The sequence below is a fragment of the Amphiura filiformis genome, chromosome 8 (genome assembly GCF_039555335.1).
Source record: "Amphiura filiformis chromosome 8, Afil_fr2py, whole genome shotgun sequence".
Taxonomy (NCBI): Eukaryota; Metazoa; Echinodermata; class Ophiuroidea; order Amphilepidida; family Amphiuridae; genus Amphiura; species Amphiura filiformis.
Window position 1 is genome coordinate 56,294,138 of NC_092635.1, and position 24,794 is coordinate 56,318,931.

Consider the following 24,794-nt stretch of genomic DNA (forward strand, 5'->3'; position numbering starts at 1 on the left):
ACAAAAATGGCAAAAACAGGATTGAAAAAAAATGAAATTCAATTAGAAAGATTGTACATTATATGTTAGGCAGCACATCAAATGGGGGAACTTTGCAGGTGAAGTCAATTCTGAGTTTAGTATTTCTGCTTTGAAAGCATTTTGCAAGCTTCAAAATGACACCTCATTTGCTAACAAGGCATTCCTATTTTAGTGAAAAAACATCCCAAATTCCTTATTAGTTAACCTATTTTTTCTGTCTATTTTAATCTATATCGTGGAAAGCCCAAATTCACACGCTTTTTCCAGATTTGTTCCCAGATTTTTTTTTTCCTCAGGCCTACTTACATCCCTGCATATATAATTGCTTTAAATATAATTTTTGTTCATTCTCTATTGTTTTTCAGATTATAGGCTATCTGTATGTTTTGTACACAGAGATGGGAGTGGCAGCACTCATTGGGGCTGTGGTATTCTTTCTTGCAATACCAATTCAAGCATTAATTGCAAAAAAACAATCACAATTCCAGAAAAGAATAATGGTAAGAGGAATAAACTGAAAAACACTGTCCTCATTTCTCCTGACACTGTCCTTGGTACTCCTTGGTACTCCTTGGTACTCCTGACAGTGTCCCCAGTACTCCTAAGAAAGAGCTACTGTGGCTCAAGAGCCACAAATATCAAGCGTTGGCTTCTGACATTGACCTTGGTACTGTTGACAGTATCCCCGGTACTCCTGACAGTGTCTCCTGTACTTCAGACAGTGTCACATGTACTCCAGACAGTGTCCCTGGCACTCCTGACATTGTCCACGATATGCATGACAGTGTCCTGGTACTCATGATACTGTCCTCATTTCTCCTGACACTGTCCTTGGTACTCCTGACAGTGTCCCCAGTACTCCTAACAGTGTCCTAGGTTCTCCAGAGACTGTCCTTGGTACTTCTGACAGTGTCCCCAGTACTCCTGACACTGTCCTCGGTTCTCCAGAGACTGTGCTTGGTACTCCTGACAGTACTTCCCAGTACTCCTGACACTGTCCTCGGTTCTCAAGAGACTGTCCTTGGTACTTCTGACAGTGTCCCTAGTACTCCTGACACTGTCCTCATTTCTCCTGACACCATCCTTGGTACTCCTGACAGTGTCCCCAGTACTCCAAACAGTGTCCTTGGTTCGCCAGATACTGTCCTTGGTACTTCTGACAGTGTCCCCAGTACTCCTGACACTGTCCTCGCTTCTCCTGAAAGTGTTCCTGGTACTCTTGATAGTTAGTGTCTCCGGTAATCCTGACACTGTCCTCCCCTAAGGTGGAGAAATTAAAATAAGGAAATAAAATATAAGTAGTGGACTTGCTAAAGGGTAGACGAGGTATTGTTGGTCGAAGCAACCTAAAAATCGATTTTCGTTATCTAGATCCATATATTATTGAAAATTAACACCTTGCAAAAGTTCATTCTACAAATCGTATAGTTTGCAATCTTGCTTGTTGTTAATGAGTTACGTACGTTTTACAAAAGTGTTGTTGTTTCAGCCCTCTTTACAACATAACTCAAGAACCGCAACACCTATAAAAGTATATCTGTGATATTTTAATTCTTCTACACACTCGCTATGAATTGAGCAGTGCAGTTTTTGCCAAAGCTCACTACCATTCGTAAGATGCTGTGAACTACCAAATCACAACAGTTTTAAATAATTAATAACCTTAAAGAACATGAACATGGAGTGGTAGTGGCACGAAAAAAGCCCATGGTCCAGTCAATGGATTCAAATTTGATTGAAAATGTCTATTCAAAATTAGTTTTTCAATCAGGAACAAACAAGGTTCCAGTTTGTATAGCAAACGCGACGTCACAAGTGGTCACCAAACCCCAATATATGATTGCTAACCCTAAAACCTGGACCTAATTTAATCTCTTGGGGTGCTAATTTGGAATTTAAACTTTTAAATGTATAATTTCCCTTTTTTTTCAGGCTACTTCCGATACCCGCCTCAAGCAGACCAATGAGATGTTAGGTGGGATCAAGCTCATCAAACTCTATGGTTGGGAGGATATATTTGGTAACGACATCAAAGAGGCAAGGAATAGAGAAATTATTACCAAGATGAAACAAGCCGGCTTCAGGTGTTGTCTATGTAAGTGCATTGTATCTCCTTCAGGTTTCTCATATCATTTCGGGGGCACTCATAATTCACGGACGTCTCTGATATCAAATACTCTTGAAGCGTCATGTCACATAACAGTATCATATTTCAGAGACGTCTTATAGATCACATACTCCCTAGTTTCAAAACCCAGTCGCAAAATGATATTAGTAATTTTGGTGAACGTGCCAGCGCAGTGGGAATAATTTTGTGAGTAGGCCTTTTTTGGGTTGTAGCTAGCCCAAGTTGAGTGTTTGCTAATTTTACTACCCAATTCATGAATTAGAGCGCAGGCTCGGGTACTCTTGGGATTTTTTTTATGGGACCATTTGTCAGAATTTGCACAGATAGATATAATTTTTGCACAGGTAGATATTTGCTAAACATAGGAAAGCGTATTCTAATACACTCAGCTTCGTTCTGATGTGCTGCATCGAGTGCCCAGCTGTCAACAAAGCTCCACGTATGTGATATCACAGACCCCTGTATGTGAAATCACTGACCCGTCTTTGAAATCAGAGATGTCCGTGAATTACGAGTGCCCCTGAACTGATATAAGTCGACAATTTGAAATTTAATGGAATTACTTAATTAACAATATAAGTGGCACATACTTTCTCGAAAAGGAATGGGTCAGTTTCAGATTCATGCATCATGATGGAACGAATAGAAGTGGATGTGCATTGGTATTTGTCATTAGAACATCAACAAAATCATTTCTAGACATTAATTTTATGATCAAAAATTGCTCTGATTGGGCTCAAAGTTGGTGACTATGAACCTAGGATGGGAACATCTTCAAATAAAAGTGGCCCACCATAATTCTGAGAATATAATGATCTTAACCGCCAAGAGCCGCGCAACTCAAGAGCCGCTAAAATCTTATTTGTATTAATTGTATCACTTATATATATTGATCCAGTGATTATAGTTTAGCTGTCGTCCCTTCACATGTTATGGTATAGGGGCCACAACTTATAAGTTCCCCCAATACTTTTTTAAATAAGTCAAAAATATTATACAAAATGTAAAAATGTGAAAGGTATGTATAGCCCTGTTTGTTATACACATGTGGACCAATTTATAGCGTCACACATCATTGCGTTCAGTCACAATGATTAATTGTGTATGAAAACAGGCTGTTTTAAATGTTGCACCCGGGTCCATAGCAGCCAGGTTTGAGAGTTGACTCCTATGGACTCAGATGCAACTTTTAAAACAGTCTCTTTTTACATAATGAAACATTGTGACTGAACGCAATGACACGTGACGCTATAATTTGATCTATATGTGTAAAACAAATAAGGCTACCCATGCCTTTTTTTAATGTTTGCATTTTGTCAAATATTTTTCGATTTATTTTAAAAAGTATTTTGGGGGAACTAATGATAAGTTGTGGACCCTATATTAGTTTACATGTGTACCATGGGATTGCATCTGTTTGCTGATAACTGGAGCCTTGATTTTAATTGGGATCAGCTCCAATGTAAGGACCTGAATAGCTCAGTTGGCTAGATCATTGCATTATGTAACACAGTGTTGCTGGTTCAAATCCTGCTTCCGACCATTGTCATGTCATGAGTTTTATTTTCATTGCAGATGTACTCGGGGGTGTCATACCTATTTTGGTCACATTAGTGGTAAGTGTGCTGCTGGGTTTGAGACTATTCTAACTTTAGACACTCTTTGTGTTGGATATGCCCAGACAGGGCAGTACTTTTGAACTGTTTTGACACTTTTTTGAAACTATAGAAACTAGTGCTGTTGTCTAGATGAATTTTTTGATTTTGACATGTTGGGATAATGCAATCGGGATGTCGACATGTTGGGATAAATGATGTCCAGATGTCGACACATGTCAACATAATACTCCTGTATATATATAGCTTTACCTGTATCTTCCACAATTGGAGTGAGTATTTCAAATAGAAGTAACCCAACTGTCTATTCTATTCTATTCTATTCAAAACTCAAACTCCGTTAGTGGAAGACCTTTAAGCTAAATCTTTTACAGGGGTAGTGTGGATTTTGAATGGAATAGCCCATTGCTACTTGTAGAATACCTTTCTATGATAAAACTATTTAATTTAAGAATGAACTTTATGTAAGGTTAATAGATAGGTCCCAGGTTCAAATCCTGGTAATGGATGCCATTGTTTACTCCAGCTATAGAATTTGTAATCATACATCTTTATTTGTTTACTCTATTATTCCCACAGGCTTACAGCACATACCCAGTCCTGACTGGCAAAGCATTGACCCCTGATATAACATTTGCAGCCCTGAACATCTTCAACCAGCTGTCATTTCCATTGACGGTGTTACCTCAGGTCATCACATTCCAAATCAATGGATACATCAGTATCAAACGTCTGCGCGCATTCTTTGCTGCTCCAGAGATTGAGGAAAGAGAGGATGGACGTCAGAAGCCAGAATGGGGTGGTAGTGGCACGAAAAAAGCCCATGGTCCAGTCAATGTAGATATTAATGGTAGCCTGGTTAGTATTATTTAGGGGTGATTTACAAAAGAGTTGGAATTATTATTAATCATGGCTTATTAAAACACAGTTGCAGCTAATAGCTGATTTAATATGCAATTTACAATAATAATAAAAATATAACAAATTGACTGTATACATGGTGTCCCCAAAAAAAGAGGCCCCTCATTGCGCCCTCTTTTTCTCCTATTTTTGAAAAGTTGATTAAATATATTTTGGTATGTAAAGAAACCTTTAATCGTTAGCTTTAATAAACCAAAACAATTATTTCAATCGGCTCACAACTTTTGAAGATATGCCCTTTTGAATAAAAGTACCCGTTTTCACTCTGTCCACGGATAGCAAACAGAGTGGTTGGGATGGCTCATGCTGTGGAGTGGCCTGTACGATCACCAGACCTCACACCACTTGATTTTTTTCCTTTGTGGCAAAATCCAAGATATTCGCAAACTTATTACTGAATGCATTCATAAGTATCCGGCGCACAAGGATGGTGCGAACGCAATTGATGCAATGAGGACCAGGGCTGAAACCTGTATTCGCCAAGGAGGCAACCAGGTAGAGGGCAGAGCAGCACAGTAAACTCACTTCAGAAGAACTAAACAAACCAAACAGCCTTTTTGGGCTACCTTTTATCCTAAAAAGAGAAATGACTTATGTTGTAAATAAAACAAAGCAAGCAAGAAGCAACAAAGTAAGAAAGTAAGAAACATAATAAAACAAAAAGGCAGAAATAACCAAGAAAAAATAAGTAATTGCAAGTAAAGCAAAAGAAGTCCCATTCGCATCCATTTTACCCACAAATTAATGACACTATCAACAAAATCCATTGCCCATAAACCCACCGGTAAAGCCCATTCCTTAAATAAAGTTATTTTATAAAGTTATCATTGAGGAATGTTTGATATTCATGCATGGTATGTGTACTCCTTTTCAATCTTTGAAGAAGCGAAACCTTCTCCGTGGACAGAGTGAAAAACAGGTACATTTCTTTAAAAGAGCATATCTTCAAAAGTTGTGAGCCGATTGATATAATTGTTTTGGTTTATTAAAGCTAACGACTCAAGGTTTTTACATACCAAAATATATTTGATCAACTTTTCAGAAATAGGAGAAAAAGAGGGCGCAATGAGGGGCCTCTTTTTTTGGGACACCCTGTATAATATCAGAAAGCACATAAAGCACAAAAATGTTATGTTCCTCTACAGTGAGGATGGCTCTATTTACGCTTGTCAAGCCCTAGTCGTTATGAGATGACTTGTACGAAGGAGGTAGTTGAGTGACTGCTTATAGGTTGAATTCCCAGTCTGCCTAATCATGAAGCTCCCGTGGCCAAGTGGTTAAGGCGCTGGTCTCGTAAACCAGAGGTACTGGGATCAATTCCCGGGCGGTATCACTTTTCCTATTTCCTCCTTTAATCATGGCTCGACGGCGAATCTGATAAAATTTCATCATAGACGGAGATCATGGTGGTCCAAATCTATTTCCTTAAAGGGCACATAGCTAGTACTGGTTTAAAGCCCTCCCTTGTTGTATGAATGTATGGACTGGACCACCCATTGTTAACTCATAATATATTAGTACTTTATTCCATGATTTGAATACTTTATTCCAGGTATCTGATGTATTGATCAGACAGCCCAAACACAGGATGCCAAAGAGCTCTGACAGAGCCAGACTACTAGACCATGAAGATCCTGATGATACCAATGCATATGGAACATTCTCTAGTACTCCCAAAGACAGACCCGTCAGTCCTGCACTAGCCAGCGACACTGCCGTCAAAGTAAGTGCAAAGTGAATGCTTTTTGTCATTTGTATTGATCGATTTATTACCAGTGGTGTAACGACCAGTGAGCAGAAAGGTAAGTTTGCCCCCCCCCCCCGGCTCAAAATACCACAAACTTGACCACAATTTGTTCATCTTCCTTTTGGTCTTTTAAACCCATGTTAACTCCATTTGGCACTAAAATTGCCAGGTGGCAAGTGGTATGATGGTCGGAGAGAGCCGGCAAAACTGCTTGGTCGTATGGCATTTTCCATATACTCGGTTAGTTTTGTGGGGTTCATTATCGAACATCGAACCCCAACAGTTTTAGCTTGTATTTATATTATTTATTAACATATGCCTATTTGTTTTTGATATTTCAAGCGTTTTAAAATTTCAAAATAATCCCATTCAATTACACGGTTGGCGATGGAAATTTACTGAATTTAGAGAATGCACGGCGCCCACCACCTGAAAATTGCAGCATGCATTTGTCCCAGTAAGATAATTCTGGGAGGGGGTAATCAGGACCATTTTGTAGTTTTTATGCCTCCACCGGAGGTATTATGTTTCCTGGTTGTCCGTCTGTCCGTCCGTCTCTCTGTCTGTCCGTCCGAGCTTGCGAGTGCAATTTCTCAGAATTGGTAAGACGTACAGTGATGCAAGTTGGTGGAGGGATGGTCATTGGAGGTCTTCAAATTATAGGAGGTTTTTGTCGCAAAATATGGTAATTAAGTACCTAATTTGCATAATTTATGCGTAATATGCGTAATAAGCAAAATACCTTGTGCACAGATTATCTGGAGATCCGTATGAGGTACAGTGGCGTAACTTGGTGAGAAGTAGCAGGGCCAGATGTTCTCGATCTGATTAGATTTTCAGCGCAAAATATGCTAATTGCGCACCTAATTTGCATAATTTATGCGTATTTGATGCGTATCAAGCAAAAAAAACCTTGTGAACAGATTATCTGGAGATCCGTATAGGTTACAGTGACGTAACTTGGTGGGTAGTAGCGGGCCAAAGGTTCTTAACCTGATTCGATTTTCAGCGCAAAATATGGTACTTAAGTACCTAATTTGCATAATTTATGCGTAACAAGCAAAATACCATTTTCTCGGAGACTAGGGGTCGCACGTTCCTCAAACTTGGTGGGTGGGTGCATCTTGACCCTAGACAGAACAAGTTTGTATTGGTCAGTGGGTCAAGGTCACCCGAGGTCATCCAGGGGTCATCTGAGGTTAAATTAGCAAAAACAGCCATATGGGCATGAAACTGGGTGAGTACAGTCAACATTTAGAGCCAATTTTTTGAAGGTCGTTTCGGGGTCAGCCAAGGTCACCCAGGGGTCATCTGAGGTCAAATTACTAAAAATTGCCGTATGGGCATGAAACTTGGTGGGTACAGTCAACATTTAGAGCCAAAATTTTGGAAGGTCATTTTGAGGTCATCTGAGGTCAAGTTACTAAAAACTCGTATGGGCATGAAACTTGGTGGGTACAGTCAACATTTAGAGTCAAATTTTTGGAAGGTCATTCCAGGGTCATCCAAGGTCATCCAGGGGTCATCTAAGGTCAAGTTACTAAACTGTTGTATGGGCATGGAACTTGGTGGGTACAGTCAGCATTTAAGGTCACATTTTTGGGCGGTCATTTTGTGGTCACCCAGGGGTCATCTGAGGTCAAATTACTAAAAACTGTCGTATGGGTACAGTTAACATTTAGAGCCAAAATTTTGGAAGGTCATTTTGGGGCCATCTGGGGTCATCTGAGGTCAAGTTACTGAAAACTGTCATATGGGCATCATACGCCTCAAGGTGGAGGCATTGTGGCCGACGCTTTGCGTCGAGAACCGCGCAAGTCGAGAACCGCTCTAGTTTTTAAAGTAATGTTTTGAGACCATGTTGTGTACCTGATAACACAGTAGATATAATTATTTTAAGTGGAACAACAACACGAAACATCAAGTTTTTCCATGTAAAAATAATGCAATCTACCATTTTATATCAGACGATAGATAAATACAATAATTTTTATATTGCAATTCTTAAAAAGATCTCACAACACAACCCTAAAATTATGATTGGATGTAATTTACGTACACTTTTGTGATTATTTTTATCATGTTCACTCCTGTGCATGACGTTGGCGAGTCCTCATTCACGCACACGTACCTCATAGTAAACCTTTAAAGCACCCTCATAGTTAACTTAGGTATATGCATGAATTGATTATTTATTTCTTTTGTTTGTTGAATACATACTTTTTTGATGATAAGAATACAAAGATTCAGGAGTAAGTCAGGCTATTCCAGTTGAAATCCATACACCCCCCCTATGGAAGACATGACCTTAATCTTCCACCCAGGGAGTGTAGATTATAAAAAGAGTCACCCATTCAGGTAACTCCATTTGATATTCCCACTCCCTGCATGGAAGATAAAGGTTATATGTGTTTGCAGGTAGAATAGTCCATTTTAAGTGTCCTCGCCAAACATACTAATACTTTAAAACAATCTTATCTTTCATATTTACTTCTCACCAGGTCGTAAGCTCTGACCAGGTATGTTTTAAGTGCTCACATTCAGAAAACAAATTACAAACAATTTTTGAGTGTTCACCCCATGACAGCAATTGAAAGGCTGCAGATAAATAATATTTCTTTCCGGACATGCCAACTAGTACGGTTTTGCCGCATTTTGTACACAAATAATGGCAATATACGGGTGTATGGTTTTTACAAAATACTGTTCTTGCATCCATTGCTGCAATTAAAATATATGAAAAAAAAGCGACTGCAATAATAGACTAATCATTGACCTCACTTAGTTGACCCCTTGAATAGACAACAACTTTACAAAAATACGCTTTGGGGTGCAAAATATATGTTTTTTTGGTCATCCTGAGTACGGAAAACTGGATTTCAAAGTTGGCATGTCTGAATTCCACCTCATTGATATAAAATATTTCATTGTATTTACTCAGTGAAACGTATTAATATCTGATATAAACACATTTCTGTTGTCATGCAGGTATTCAATATGAAATTCACTGCCATTTTACAACAAATCCTTTTCAACACATTTTTTCTCTATTAAACCCCTCTGCTTGGGGTATGAATTACTGATATAATGCTCCTGAAACACAAAAAACAATACCCAGAAACACCCAAGAGGAATAATATTGCCATCAACATCAACAAATCACTAATCAGCCTCATATCCAGAATGTAGGCATTCACCAAATACAAAGCTTACCATTTAGGTTTATGAGCCATACTGAAAGACATACTTACGAGGGTTGGTCAATAATATCCCGCAACCATTATTTATCTCCGCTCATGCATGACTTAGATGACTGTTACTTACGATCAATAACGTTTGTACTTTTGTCTTTCAAAACGCACAACAATTAGTATCAGAGTACCTTTAATTACGTAATCTCATTTGCATAAAGTCATTGCTATATGTACACTGACAATTGTCAACATTGGCGAGACATGGTACCATTGGTTAAATTTTGTCATCGATTAATCTTTCTATCTCTTATTATGTAAAGAACAATGGGTGATAAAGCCTACTCAAAATTGGAGATATTCAACACGATTTGTTTGCTTTAATAAAAATGGTATATGTCTAAAAAGAGTCCAGCATCATGCCTATGTTATCGGTTTATAAAGCTGCAAAATCGTGCCAGATTCTATACTTTTATTCTCAAGATATTTGGAATTATGTAACAATACCTCAATTTGGCGCGAGAATTTCTTGACTACTTTTCACCATAAATCAGGCAGTGCCCATACGCTATTGTGTTTATGCTAATGTCATTACGTAATCAAGCATTCAGCATCGCTAATACATATTCGTTTTGAAAGACAAAAGTACAAACTTGAATTTAGCGTAAGTAACAGCCATCCAAGTCATGCATGAGCGGAGATACACCATAGGTGCGGGAACTTATTGACCAGCCCTCGTATTTCAGTAACAAATGGATGGTTAATTCTGCACATGACCTCCATAATAAATGCAAATGACTTTTGGGGATATGCATGGTCAATTGCATCTGGTTTAAACAGTTAGTTACATGATACAAGTAGCCATGTATATACTCCAAAGTCACTTGTATTTCTTATGGAGGGCAGAATTAACCATCATTTGTTGCTGAAATTAGTAACATGGGATTTTGGAAATAGACAGTTCTGGCTCTAAGCCTTCGAAAAATATACTCTCATTATGGTTTTGAAATGCCTGATTGGTATTGCACCTGATATCTTGGCTCACAGTTTTCTTTTACTTATTCTGTTCACAACCACAATACTAGAGGGCATTACTCAAATACTCTTGTTATTCCAAAGTATGAAACTAATTCTGTCTGAGCATCTAATCTTTGGAATATCTTAGATGCTCACATCCGTTCAAACCATAACTCCTTGTCAAATTGGTCAGTTCAAATCTAATGTTCTCATCAAGTCATGTAATAATCATTTTTCATTTTTATTTTTGCCTATTGTAGTCTCTGTACAAATGTTTAATTATATTGTAAATATTATTTTATTTTATTTTATCATACCTTGTGCATGTACTCTGTAACAGAACCCCAGCACCAGTGTACACAAACTTACGCACATTGCACACACCATAACTATAATACTTTCAGAATGTACTGCAATCATTGCAACACGTATCGTGCCTGCTTTGTTTCTAAAAGTGCACTGAGCTGTAATTATTTCAATGCAATCCTCATTTGCACCACCAGCATGTTCAATTTTTAGCTGCTGAAAAAAAAAAGTTTTACGTTTGCGTGGTCTTACTTTTCTTAAGATAAATACGCCTTTACGTACACAAATTTTTATTTAGCCAAAGGATCATGCTGCTTTCATTTGATGTCCTTGAATAATTTGTTGGATTTTGTTGTTATCAAGTTACAATGTGTCACGTTTCCCATTTTTTTATGCATCCAATTTAAATTTAAAATGGACGAACCTGTGTGTGCACAGACTTGAGTACCCATTTCTTTTTCAAAGTGATTGGACCAGACTCCTCCATGTAATGTTGCTGCGGGTGATCATTACACCTTTACAGCGAGTCTGTCTGACAATGAATAAAGCCGCTATCCATTTGTACACCTGGGTAGGAGAGGCAAGGGGTGAAGAGCATTGCCACGTGCACACACTTTGATACCACAGGGATTCAAACCCACAACCTAGAGCTACCTTGCGATTATGAGTTGGAAGTCTAAAGACCGCTGCACCCCCATACAAGTAAACAACATAGCAGCTACTGAATTTTTATTTGAGAAGCATATTTATCCTAAAGTAAAGAGGCAGAATCTGCCTGTAGTGAGCAAAGCAAATCTGCATATCACACTGATTAATCAAGCACGCGCAGGCACAATTTAGCAGTTATTTTATTACTCTATAAAGCAAAAAACAAATGTCTCAAAGCTTGTGAAGATTTTAACCCCATGGGAACTTCCTGCCGATTGGACAAAATGAATATTGTGTCAAATTTTGAACCAATCAAGGAGGGTATTAATAAAATCATCTGCAAATGCAAGTTTGACCATAAATAGTTTAAAGCCTAGTCATAATTGGCAATTGAAATGAGCATTTCAAGTTATCAACCAATCAGAATTGCTGTTATATAGATGACCAGTAGTATCCAGGGGGTTAAAATCCAATGCAGAATTCTGTTTTCCTCTTTTTTTCCAACTCAAACTTAGCCAGAATAAGCTTGAGATGGTCTTATGATTCTCATGGCCTAAGATCCAAAATTGCGATATCTTTTGATTATGATGTGATGATTAAAAACGATCCTAAAACCTTTCAAAAAGCCTGCAAACTTGGATGGTTCATACTATTTAATATATACATTTTTTTTGCCGCCTTCATTTTCAGCTTACTGGAGCGTCATTTACATGGGATATTGATTCCCATCTACCAATTATTTCGGATATTGATTTGAAAATACCAGCTGGTAAGTATTTGATACTTTTATAATTTTGTTCACCTCAAGTTCAGTGGTGATGTACGTGTGTATTTCGCTGGCCACAGTATCGAATCGCACACGTAATGTTAATCGCATGGAGCGTTCACGCGTACAAGTACGGTTTGTTGGCACGCTTGGGGCGCAATTGCTAAAAAGCATTGACGTCACTACTGAACTTGAAGCGAACCAATGTCTAGTAGAAAGAAAGAATAATTAAGTAGCCAATAAATGAATGTATAAAATTATGAATTAGTGAACAAACCAAGAAAAATGGTATAAATGTCTGGCTTTGTAATTGTCTAAAGTGTTTTAATAACATTTAAACACATTTTTGACAAATGACGGCAAAACATTGTAACATGAATTTTGACATAAAGCCAAATGAGTTCATAACACATTTATGATGTTTAAAAACAATTCTTTTTTGTTTCCTGGGTAAGGTAAGAAGCTGCAACATTTTTAACAATATTTTACAATGTAAACATAACATGCATCTAGGCAGATACAGCAGAGCAAAACTCCACCCTGTTAGGGAGGGAAGGGGGTAGACTTTGTGTGGGAGGGAAGGGGGTAGACTTTGTGTGAGAGGGAAGGGGTAGACTTTGTTTAGGAGTGAAGGGGTAGACTTTCTTTGGGAGTGAAAGAGTTAGATTTTGTTAGTGTATAAAATGGGTAGATGTTAGGGGGCAGCCATTGGCGCTGTTATTGTTGGCTACCAAAAGGTGTGAAATATTCTAGTGGCACCGGAATTGATGTCATGCGGTTTAATATCCATTTAATTATGGATCTAAAGCACTATGTTAATGCCTAAAGAAAGCCATTTATTTATTGTAATGAATAAATGAGATAGTAGATTTTGTGAAATACTTATAAATGTAATAATGCTATAATTTATTTTCATTATGTCTTTTAGGTAAATTGACGATGATTGTTGGACCTGTAGGCTCAGGCAAATCATCGCTACTGTCGGCCATGATGGGAGAGATGACTACATTATCTGGAAATGTCATATGGAATAAGTAATATATTCTTCTTTATATTCAAATAAGTAATACATATTTCTTTATATTCATCCCAAGCCAGTGGTCCATCCCAGCCAGTGGGTCATGACCTCACTTGTGGTTGTGACCTCAATGCATGGTGTGCATTCTCGAAGAATACGGTGGGATGTTTGTGACACGATCAGCTTGTAATCGGCTGGCCTTATAACAGCGCAGATTAATACCAATATATTTTATTTCGAGAATAGAGGTTATCTGTGTTCTATAAGTTGCATATCCTATCAACGACTGCTATACCTTTCAAAAGAAGTACCTGCATGTGCAACCATGACTGTTTCCAAATAGCCCGCCAAAGTCATGCAGGTAACTCCGAGGTCGTGCATTGAATTGGTTTAAATGAGGAATACTACGGGAACCAGCGCCTTTTGTTAGAAGTCACACATGAGTAAAGTGGATAACCTCTATTGTCTTGTGACTTCTTCCCAGAACCATCACAAATTATTCAAGTCCTATACGTAGTCTACTTTCTTTAACACACACAATATAGACCAGACAGGTCAACTACACCAGGCACAAAAAGAAACTCGTCAGTTATATTCATCCTTGCTGTTCAATAACTTGATAATTTTGGATTATTCTAAAATATACATTTTGTTAATTGGACTTTGCTTTCTGATTTGACACCCTGGTCGTGAAAAACGAACAAGAATTGACCAAGATATGCGCCTCCAAAGCCTCAAACCCCAAAATCAAAAGTTGCATTTTCAACGCTTTTCAATGGGAACGCGTCGTTCTATTGCACACAAGCACCACGGGCCAATCAATAAAGCACACAGTGTAACAGGCACAATTGAATCGTTAAAATTGCAACTTTTCATTTTGGGGTTTGAGAGTTTGGAGGCGCATATCTTGGCCAATTCTTGCTCAATGTTCACGAACAGGGTGTCAAATGAGAAATAAAAGTCCAATTAACGAAATGTATATTTCAGAATAATACACAATTATCAAGTTATTGAACAGCAAGGATGAATATAACCGACGAGTTTCTTTTTGTGCCTGGTGTATATCACTTTTCACATGGGTCTACTTATAGGCATAGTGGTAAAAGTCAAACAATTATTAGGCGTTGGCCTTAATAAACAAATATATTTGTTGAAACATTGAATATCATACATAGCCTCCATCTATGCCAAGTGTGACAAAAATTACATGTGACAATATTATACTTAGCCTCCATCTATACCAAGTGTGACAAAAATTACATGTGACAAACTAATTGTTTCAAATTTTTTTTTTGCAGACAAATGGCTAAGATTGCCTATGGATCACAGAAAGCATGGCTTCTTAATGCAACTCTGAAGGAGAACATATTATTTGGCAATGAGTACAATCAACAACGGTAGGTATACATGATTTCTACTATAGTGAACTATATGAAGAGTATGGTACAGTGGTGACTAGCAGAGGTATTGGCCTAGCATGATGGCCCAAGACACTCAATTAACAAATTTACTATCAATTATTGATGCAGGTTTATCACAGTAAGCCTACATTTTCAACTGCCAACAAAGCAACAAGTAGCTCCTGTATTTTATGTAAAGATTCACAATTTTGTCAAAGAAGTACAAAATTCCTCCACTGTACCATTTTTCACTGAGATGTGGCAGTCAGTGCGCATTTCATTGGGTGCAGCTTCAAATTGCAAGCATTCGTTCAAAGCACTGGCATGCACAGGCATGCTCTTAAAGACGTTGCATAGATGTGTGCGCGAAACATCTGCCTCAATGTGTTGAAATCACTGCCGCATCAGGGCGTAAAATGATATAGGTGCCTCCTCTTCCCATTCCTTTGAAAGGTTTTTTAAATAAATTCGAAGGGTATGTATGGGACCGGTATTTGATACTTTTATAATTTTGTTCACCTCAAGTTCAGTGGTGATGTACGTGTGTATTTCGCTTGCCACAGTATCGAATCGCACACGTAATGTTAATCGCATGGAGCGTACACGCATGCGTACAAGTACGGTTTGTTGGCACGCTTGCGGCGCAATTGCTAAAAAGCATTGACGTCACTACTGAACTTGAAGCGAACCAATTCATGTCTAGTAGAAAGAAAGAATAATTAAGTAGCCAATAAATGAATGTATAAAATTATGAATTAGTGAAGAAACCAAGAAAAATGGTATAAATGTCTGGCTTTGTAATTGTCTAAAGTGTTTTAATAACATTTAAACACATTTTTGACAAATGACAGCAAAACATTGTAACATGAATTTTGACATAAAGCCAAATGAGTTCATAACACATTTATGATGTTTAAAAACAATTCTTTTTTGTTTGCTGGGTAAGGTAAGAAGCTGCAACATTTTTAACAATATTTTACAGTGTAAACTTAACATGCATCTAGGCAGATACAGCAGAGCAAAACTCCACCCTGTTAGACTTTGTGTGGGAGGGAAGGGGTAGACTTTGTGTGGGAGGGAAATTAAACCATAATTATTTACCATCTCTGTATCGTAGTCCATGAAATTTGTGTGAAAAAGTTGATGTTTTGTTAAGTTTAAACATCAAAATTGCGATCAATAATGGATGTTGATCAGACAGCAGATATTCATTGAAGAGGGAGTGGATGGAGAAGGATGCTAATGGTAACTTTAATATCTATTCTAGAAGGGCGTCCTAAGGTGTTTTTTTAAGTGTAGAAGCCCAGGAGCTATTAAGCGGGCCCCTGGACCCCTGGCCGTGATGGACGAGAGCTCCGCTCACTACGCTTTGCTATAGAAATACTTCAGTATTTCTTTTAATAAAGACACTCTGAGTGGTGACATATAAAAGCTAAGATGTCCATTTCTTTTTGTATAGATATTTATCAGTGATATCAGCCTGTTGCTTACAACCGGATATAGACATTCTACCAGCAGGGGACCAGACAGAGATAGGAGAGAAGGGGATTAACCTGAGTGGTGGACAAAAACAGAGAGTTAGTGTGGCTAGAACCATGTATAGTTCCAATGATATAGTCATACTTGTAAGTAAAGTTTTTCTTATAAAATTGAATATTCATATAATGATGAATATTCATACGTAGTGGTATAAATTAAATTAGAAGAACTTTTGACTTCAACACTATTTAAAATTTGATCGCTTCCCGGGAGCGCTTTCACAGTACCAACTGCGTCCTCAGCCGGAAGTCTTTCTTGTTTGGTGTTATTTATTCATATTATTTTGACTTCTGCAGATTTTGTTTAATTTACGTTTTGAATTAGCGAACAAGGGATTAACAGTTTATTGGTGTAGAGGGCAGCATATCTATTTTTTAACAGTGATAATCTTCTAACGTACTGCGCTGCATTGTTAGCTAACCCTGTATGCTGCCCTCTTTCGCTTACTTTCATGCTGAACACCGTTGGAAAATTGATATGCTGCAGTCTAGAGCTAAACACGCGCAATCTCTCGTTCTCTAATTCAAAATAATTCATGTGTAACATGAATTTATAAAAACAACAAATCCGGAATCGAACGCATGCCAAATTCATAACAATATGCAGTGGTGAAAACTATAAAGATTTTAACATGTTCTGTTCACTTCTTGAATGATTGGGTACCAGGAGTGCATTCACAATTTTTATGCATTGTTAGCAAGATGTTGTTGGTTCAAATGATTTCTTGAAAGTGATTAGGTCAATATTCGCTGTTATTTTCTTCTTTCAGGATGACCCACTATCAGCGCTGGATGCCCACGTTGGCAAGCATTTATTTCAAGAGGGCATTGCCGAATTCCTGCTGCAGAGTCAACGTACTGTCATCCTGGTCACACATCAAATACAGTATCTAGATAAGGCGGATTGGGTGAGTTAATGTCAAAAGTTTTCCAACCTCTAAAATTTGGTCTTTGTTGTTTTTCATGAATGTCAAATTTCTGTGTGTAAATATTGTGATTATCCATAAGAGCCTTGTGCGATTCCAGATTGTGGAAAGTGGCCATGATAAAACAGTTTTGTACTAAACAAATATTGATGTCTTCCTGTACAGTCCATTTGATACAAATGGAAGCTTATTTATATAAACACGGCCAAATTAAAAAATCTCCAGTAGTTCCGTCCCCATTTAATCAGAGTCTGATGAGTTTATGGCAAGATAATTTGTATAATAATTTTCTATACACTTTCCTTTGAAGGTTGATACCAAATTTGATATCAAAAGTTTAATCATCGTGAGCATAGGAGCCGTTGTTTGGAAATTCATGCAATTTCAAAAATGACAAATTACGAATTGACCACGCAAAAGTCAATGCATGGTATCAGCTTATTATGTGGCCTGAAACAACCCATACAGGAATCATTGTACACTTGCCTGCGCACAATTGAAAGAGCGGGGTATTTGATTTGCATTTTGGCATGCATGGTTAAACCTTTAACCTGCCGGCCTATTCAGGCGACGTAATTCTTGGCACTCACGCTAGTTCCGCTATGTGATACAATTCCCTATGTCATTTTTAAAATGGCACGAATTTCCAAACAATGGTTCCTCTGCTCACGATGATTAAATTTGGTATCAACCTTCGAAGGAAAGTGTATAGAAAATTATTATAAAAATGATTTTGCCATAAACTCATCAGATTCTGAGTAAATGGGGATGGAACTACTGGAGACTTTTTAATTTGGCTGTGTTTATTTGGGATTTCATTGCTATGAGAAGGAAAAAACACAGATGCATATCCCTCCAAATGCCAAGTTTCCCTCTAAATTCCAAAATTTCCTCCAAGTTCCAAAATTTCCCTCCAAATGCCAACATTTCCTTCCAAATGCCAAAATTTCCCGTCTTCAGTATTTTCTGTTTTGACATTTATTGGACTTAAAAAAAAAACCTGTTTGATGTTTTTAATCATAACCACACTGCTCAGCAGTGGTGTTCATGAAATAATGAAGCGGGGATTCCGTACTACTACTACTACAAAGACTAAGGGTTACTTCAGCTGTATGTTTTCTGATGTTTATCTTAAATTGGAATGGATGAATAAAGAAAGAAATAAAGAGTGAAGTAAATATGATGAGTCATGAATGCTAAAATTTGCAAGTGCAAATGTAATGTATCATTTATTGTATTTCTGCCACAGATTGTCTACATGAAGGACGGTCGAATTGAGCGCCAGGGAACCATGAATGAGATTCGTAAAATGGATCCAGAATTACATCAGCGATGGGAAGAGATGATCGAGCAGATCGAAACGGAATCGGAATCAGAATCAGAAGAGGAGAGTAAGACGTACAAGGAACGTGAAGAGTTGAAGCGAAGCATTTCCACTACGAAGGAGAAGAAAGGACACGCCAAACAGGGCAATGGTGTGAATGGTGCGCCAGATGCAGGTACAGTTTTATCAAGGGGTTGACAGTGATTCGCCGATTCTCCAAATTTGGCCAAATTTGCACGTTATGGTATGCTATACAGAAGTTGCCGGGAATCACAAATTTGGTACCAGCATGGGCGCCGCCATCTTAGGAAAAGGGGGGTGCTGGCGACCGTCGACTCGACGGTCGCCAGCACCCCCGAACACGTCCTGCAGCTCCCAGCACCATGACTACGCGTAACAGTACATGTTCCCGACTGTCAATCATCAAGGGTCAATCACCTCGAGCTTGACAACGATATCTGAATAGACTATTACCAAGTCTTACGTGTAGGCGCGAAATTAAGGTTAATTTTTGTGATTGAAACAGTATTTTTCTTGTATAAATCTTGGTCTGGAGACCCGGGTCTGGAGAGTGGGATTGTTGGTCGATTTGATGTATTTAATGGATGCGCTAAAAATATTATTAAAAGTATTAAAAACAGCTATTCAACATTTGAAAAAATACGCTGTTGCAGGCTTGAAAAGGTCTAACCTTGGTTGCAGCAAGCCGTGATTTTCACGGGTAATTTTATTTCTTGAACGCGGAGCACGGGCGCGATGCAGCCGGTAGAAATCGCGGTAGTGTTCCAGGCCTACGCGATGGCAGGGTAATGGCGGCATCCATAGTTTTAGTACATTTATCTTCGAGTGACGCTTCCCAATCTTTATTTATTCCCTGGTTTTATTCACAATGAAATTTGTCTAGGATACCAGCAATGGGCTATTCCATTTAAAATCCACATTCCCCCTGTGGAAGATTTTAGAAATATCTTCCACAGGGGGAGTGTGAATTTCAAATGGAATTAGCACATTAGCAGCTCCATTTGAAACTCAGGGAAATATTCAGGTTGAATCTTTCTCAGAGGGTGTATGAAATTCAAATGGAGCTCTCTAATGTCCTCATTCCATTTGAAATTCATATTCCCCCTGTGGAAGATATTTCCAAAATCTTCTACAGGTGGAGAGTAGATATTAAATGGAATATCCCGATGGGGATGGATTGTGTATGATACATGAATTTATTGATCGAGCTAGGGTTGTCAAATATTGTGCAAGACAAAGTCAACAGTGATATTTATAAACTCTGGCGAGACTGATAAATTCATGTATCATGAGAAAAATCCAACCAATTTGATCATTATTATGTTGTCAGAATAAATAGCCTTCAGAAATATGCAAATGCAGCTACTTTTCGTGTGGTGAATTAATCAAGCAGCCAGGTTGTGTACAAAGGTATAGGATGCAAGATTGTGAAAACATGATAATGAATTAGATTGGAAAAATTCAGACTTGACATAATCACCTGAGGAGCCTTTGGGCGAAACAGACTGTAGTGAATCACCATGAAGCAAATTTACACATTTTCTTCTTTTTAAAAAAAAAAAAGCGCAGTATAATATGATCATATGCATGATTATAATATGATTATCAGGAATAGCAAATTGACTTTCATAATAACAGAGGCAGCGATTAGTTAGGCAGTCCCATGATGACTGACATCACTGTTGCCTTTGCTAAAGTAATGAAAGTGGGCCAATCCAGTTGAAATCCACACACCCCCTATTGAAGACATGGCCTTAATCTTCCACACAGGGAGTGTGAATTTCAAATAGGGCCACCAATTTGTGTTGTCTGCTCCAAAATGAGCTATTCCAGTTGAAATCCATACACCCCCTATGGAAGACATGACCTTGATCTTCCACACAAGGAGTGTGATTTCAAATCGGGTTACCTGTATGGGTGACTCCATTTGAAATGTGCATTCCTTGTGTGGAAGATTAAGGTCATGTCTTCCATAGGGGGTGTATGGATTAAAACTGGAATTGCCTAATCCATAGGGTATATTGCTGATCCATTGATTATCCTTTTCTGGTGCATTGTGGGATAGAAAAGGGGCAAATCGATCGCTAATTTGCTCCCTTTTCTATCCCACAATGCACCAGAAAAGGATAATTAATGGATCAGCAATATACCCTATTGATTTATTTGATGCTCTGAAAACTGCAGAAGAAGGTGATGACTATGAACTCAGCTTAAGGGGGTACTACACCCCTTGATAAATTTGACAATTTTGCATTTTTCTCAAAAAATAATAACACCCTGGTAACAAAGGTTATGTATATTATAGGGGCAAGAAATCCAGTTTCTACACTGGAATTTCAGTGACTCAAGACAAGCGGTACGTTATTTTTGATAAGAAAAGAGGTACCGCTAGAGTGTACCTAATTTCTTAACATATATAATGAACAACTTGCCTTGAATCACTGAAATTTCAGTTAAGTAATTGGATTCCTTGCCCCTATAATATACATAACTTTTGTTACTAGAGTGTAGTTATTTTTTGAGAAAAATGCAAAATTAGTCACAAAATTTGTCAAGGGGTGTAGTACCACCTTAAAACTATGGTACAAAAGTAATTTTTTTTCTTTCTTCCATTTGATTTGATTCAGTTCGTCAAGTATCCCAAGCTAATGAGGGTCCCCAAGGCAAACTAATGAGTAAAGAAGAGCGGATGAGAGGATCGGTGTCATGGAAGGTCTACTGGTTCTTCATTAAGAATCTGGGAGTGCATATATTTGCAGTTATTGTGTTCTTATTGGTAGCAACAAATGGAATTCAGATTGGGACCAATTTTCTGCTCTCAGAATGGTCCGAGAAAGGAGCTAACCTCTCTGATGATACAAGTCCTGTAAGTATGTTGGCAAAATAACCCTTATGTTTCAACTGGTTGGCGCAGCGGTAGTTCCCTCGCCTTGCACCACTGAAGTCCCAGGTTCAATCCTTGGCCGGTTTCAATCCCCGGCTGTGTCCAAGGACTGTATGTGCATTTAGTTTATCTCGATTCCATGCTCGCCCTCGCAGGTTTTCTCCGGGATCTCCGATTTCCTTTTGCTTTCAAAAAATCGGTGATTAGTTGTTTGGTTATCAAAAACTTCCTTCACCCAATGGAATTTGGGAAGCTGCACGATAATTGGTGGAAGTTACAATCTAAGTGCGGATAGGTCTGCACCAGTTTCGGCTGCGACTGGCCTAGTTGATGCGATCTGATTGTGATGATTCACCATGGCAGCGAAATTACAGCACAGTCCTCATAAACCTATTCCAAGTACAACATCTGTTTCTTGAATGATGAATGTGACAGTGGCCAGGATTGTAGCTTGAAATTCCCTTGCACACTGAACTTACTGCTAATTGACATTTTCGGTAAATCCCATAAGCCTTTGCAAGTACACCTGAGATGTTGTCATTTGACGTCACGCAGACTTGCAATGCGCAGTAACGATGTTCCCTAAACAATGCATGCATCGGCGTGACGCATACTGACATCAAATGACGACATCTCAGGTCTACTCGCAAAGGCTTGACGCGTACTGACATCAAATGACGACATCTCAGGTCTACTCGCAAAGGCTTATGGGATTTACGGAAAATTGTCCCGGTGTACCGGTACAAAACTGTGGGAGCTGATCCTGGCTGTGATGGTTATTTTATATGTAGGTTGATTAAGGGTACTGCACCTGTATGGCATGTATAGAGCTGCATCCTGAATGATACTCAGTGGTTCTGTTAAGGGGTGGGGTATGAATGTTTGGACAGTATTTATTGTGGGACATTGGAGCACATCAGACATATCGAATTGCATTCTGAATACGAAGAATGTCCTTCTGATATCAAATAATTTTGATTTTTTGAAATTAGCAATGTAATACACATTTTATGGCAAATGATCAAAAATTGATATTTTTGATATTTAACAGTACTCAAAGTAAACTTTATAAATCTGATGATTTATACTTAAAGTGTATGTAGGTGGGATGAAAAGCCGACGATCAATTGAAAAATTTGACTTTTCGTATTGAAGATATGGATTTTTTTCCCAAAACACCAATGAAAATTAGGTCTTTTTGGGAAAAAAATCCCTATCTTCAATATGAAAGGTCAAAATTTTCAATTGATCGTCGGCCTCCACACTTTAAGAATATGTCATTAGATTTTATAAAATTTACTTCGAGAACTGTTATATATCAAAAATGTGAAAAATATCAAATTTCAATAATTTGTCATAAAATTTGTATTATATCGTAAATTTCAAAAAATGAAAATTATTTGATATGTCTGATGTGCTCTCATGACCCACAAAAAATACTGTCGAAACGTTCAAAACGCTCATTCCTGATCCCTTAAGTGAATCTTTCTTGATCATTTTCCTTGTATTTATTTTTCTTTGTTGTAGGATGTAATTGATGAAATAAGTGCTTATTATTTCCCACGTTATGCTGCACTGTCATTTTCAGTCGTAATAACGACACTGCTAGCCACTGCTGGGATTCTATTGTCAACGCTTGTAGCAGGTCGTCGTCTTCATAATCAGATGTTAGACAGGGTTATGCATTCACCAATGAGGTAAGACAGGCAAAATGTCTAAAACATAGAAAAATAGATAAATGTACGCAAAAAAAAGACCATATGTGACATGCTACCATGAAATCAGCGTAAAGTCACAAGGCGTTAGTCACTTAAATACGCCCTGGCTACTGCATTGGTGTTCACTCACCTGTTAAAGTATGTCTGTATGTCCTTTGTGAATGGGGGCACAATGGGCCATTCATGAAGGATAATACTACCGGCTTGTACTGCAGGTGGCGGCAAACAAAGAACATCAACTTAGTCAGACCAAATATCTCGAAACTACCAACTCAACAAAATGAGTATAAAGTCGTGTCGACTTTACGCTGATTTCGTGGGAGAAAAATCAGTCAGAACTTGGAAATATTGGTTTTGAGATATAGCCAAAAATATTTCCTTTTGTTTCCTCTTGTTTTGGAAACTTTTTAATTGCTCATATCTTTGGAACTGGTTGTTCAATTTCAATGAGGTTTTCTGGAAAATCCAGCTTTGTAAATGCTTTTTACTATCCTATAAGAAACTGAAAATTAAATATTTCCGACTTTCATTGCTTGATCACAGCACATACCATATTTCCTTGAATAGTCAGTCGCCCCTCTTCAAATAAATGCCCCCACCACTTTATCCAATCAAGATGTTTCAAAAATGCAGATATTTCCATGCTATCTTGTGTTGAAAGCTTGCCAAGTTGCACACATGGTCAATAATAGCGTCGACAATTGGCGAAAATCTGGTCAGAAACACGGAAGTGAACCTGAAGTTAGTGTTTCTAAGTTCATAGTTCGTCATTTCAGCGTGAGTTTTAAGCTTACCTAATGATTTTAATGGGAATTATCGTTCTAAAAATGAGCTCTTATAAACGCCCCCCGTTTGGAAAATGCAACGCCCGCGGGGCGACTATTTGAGAAATACGGTATACTGTTACTGATCTTTAAACTATTTTTCAAATTAATGATGAATGTTGCTATGATCTCAAATCTTGTTCAATGTACCACTCAACATATACTGGTAACCATTTTATAACATTAATAACATATATTTTAATGCTTTCAGATTCTTTGATACAACACCATTAGGTCGTGTGTTGAACCGCTTCTCGTCTGATATAGTGGTGTTGGATCTGGTACGTGTTAATTTCTTTGCTTAATAGTTTTGTATTTTTGTCGCTGTCAAGTGTCATGTAGATGTAAATGTTTTGAGTCATCCAGTATTAAATAAAAATTCCTCGATTTATGTGTCATGACCAAATTGATTCCACCATGATGGCCAATCTGGTCTCTGCCTTCTTCTCGCGTATGTACAACATCACCGAAGTCCAGTTGTACGGGGTTGCAGAATTGTACTGATAAAAAATATGTCGGGTATCGCTATGTGGACACTTCTGCAATGACCCTTGAGGTATGTGAATCTAACCATGGTGGGGTAACATATACCTCCACTCCGTCTGTGTGGCAGGTAGTACTGGGTTACGTCATTGGATATGTCGACAACCATAGGCAATGCCATTGTAGTGGTGTTTGGTATTATGTTACACAGGGCTGTCAACTCTCACGCATTGGGTGTGAGTCTCACGCATTGGGTCACTTTCTCACGGTCTCACGCCAAGGTAGTATAATCTCACG

The 24,794-nt window shown here is 38.1% G+C and overlaps 1 protein-coding gene across 1 annotated transcript in view; it reads left to right on the forward strand.

Moving 5' to 3' along the window:
* LOC140159258 (ATP-binding cassette sub-family C member 8-like) overlaps nt 1-24,794 on the forward strand; it is a 63,603-nt gene that overhangs the window by 20,732 nt on the left and 18,077 nt on the right. The window contains exons 8-22 of the mRNA XM_072182669.1: nt 387-521; nt 1,954-2,116; nt 3,725-3,765; nt 4,345-4,623; nt 6,239-6,409; nt 8,935-8,952; nt 12,286-12,364; nt 13,290-13,395; nt 14,678-14,776; nt 16,239-16,404; nt 17,088-17,225; nt 18,493-18,742; nt 21,216-21,454; nt 23,000-23,169; nt 24,226-24,295. Coding sequence (XP_072038770.1) covers nt 387-521; nt 1,954-2,116; nt 3,725-3,765; nt 4,345-4,623; nt 6,239-6,409; nt 8,935-8,952; nt 12,286-12,364; nt 13,290-13,395; nt 14,678-14,776; nt 16,239-16,404; nt 17,088-17,225; nt 18,493-18,742; nt 21,216-21,454; nt 23,000-23,169; nt 24,226-24,295 — 2,124 coding nt within the window. The remainder of the gene's footprint in view (nt 1-386; nt 522-1,953; nt 2,117-3,724; nt 3,766-4,344; nt 4,624-6,238; nt 6,410-8,934; nt 8,953-12,285; nt 12,365-13,289; nt 13,396-14,677; nt 14,777-16,238; nt 16,405-17,087; nt 17,226-18,492; nt 18,743-21,215; nt 21,455-22,999; nt 23,170-24,225; nt 24,296-24,794) is intronic.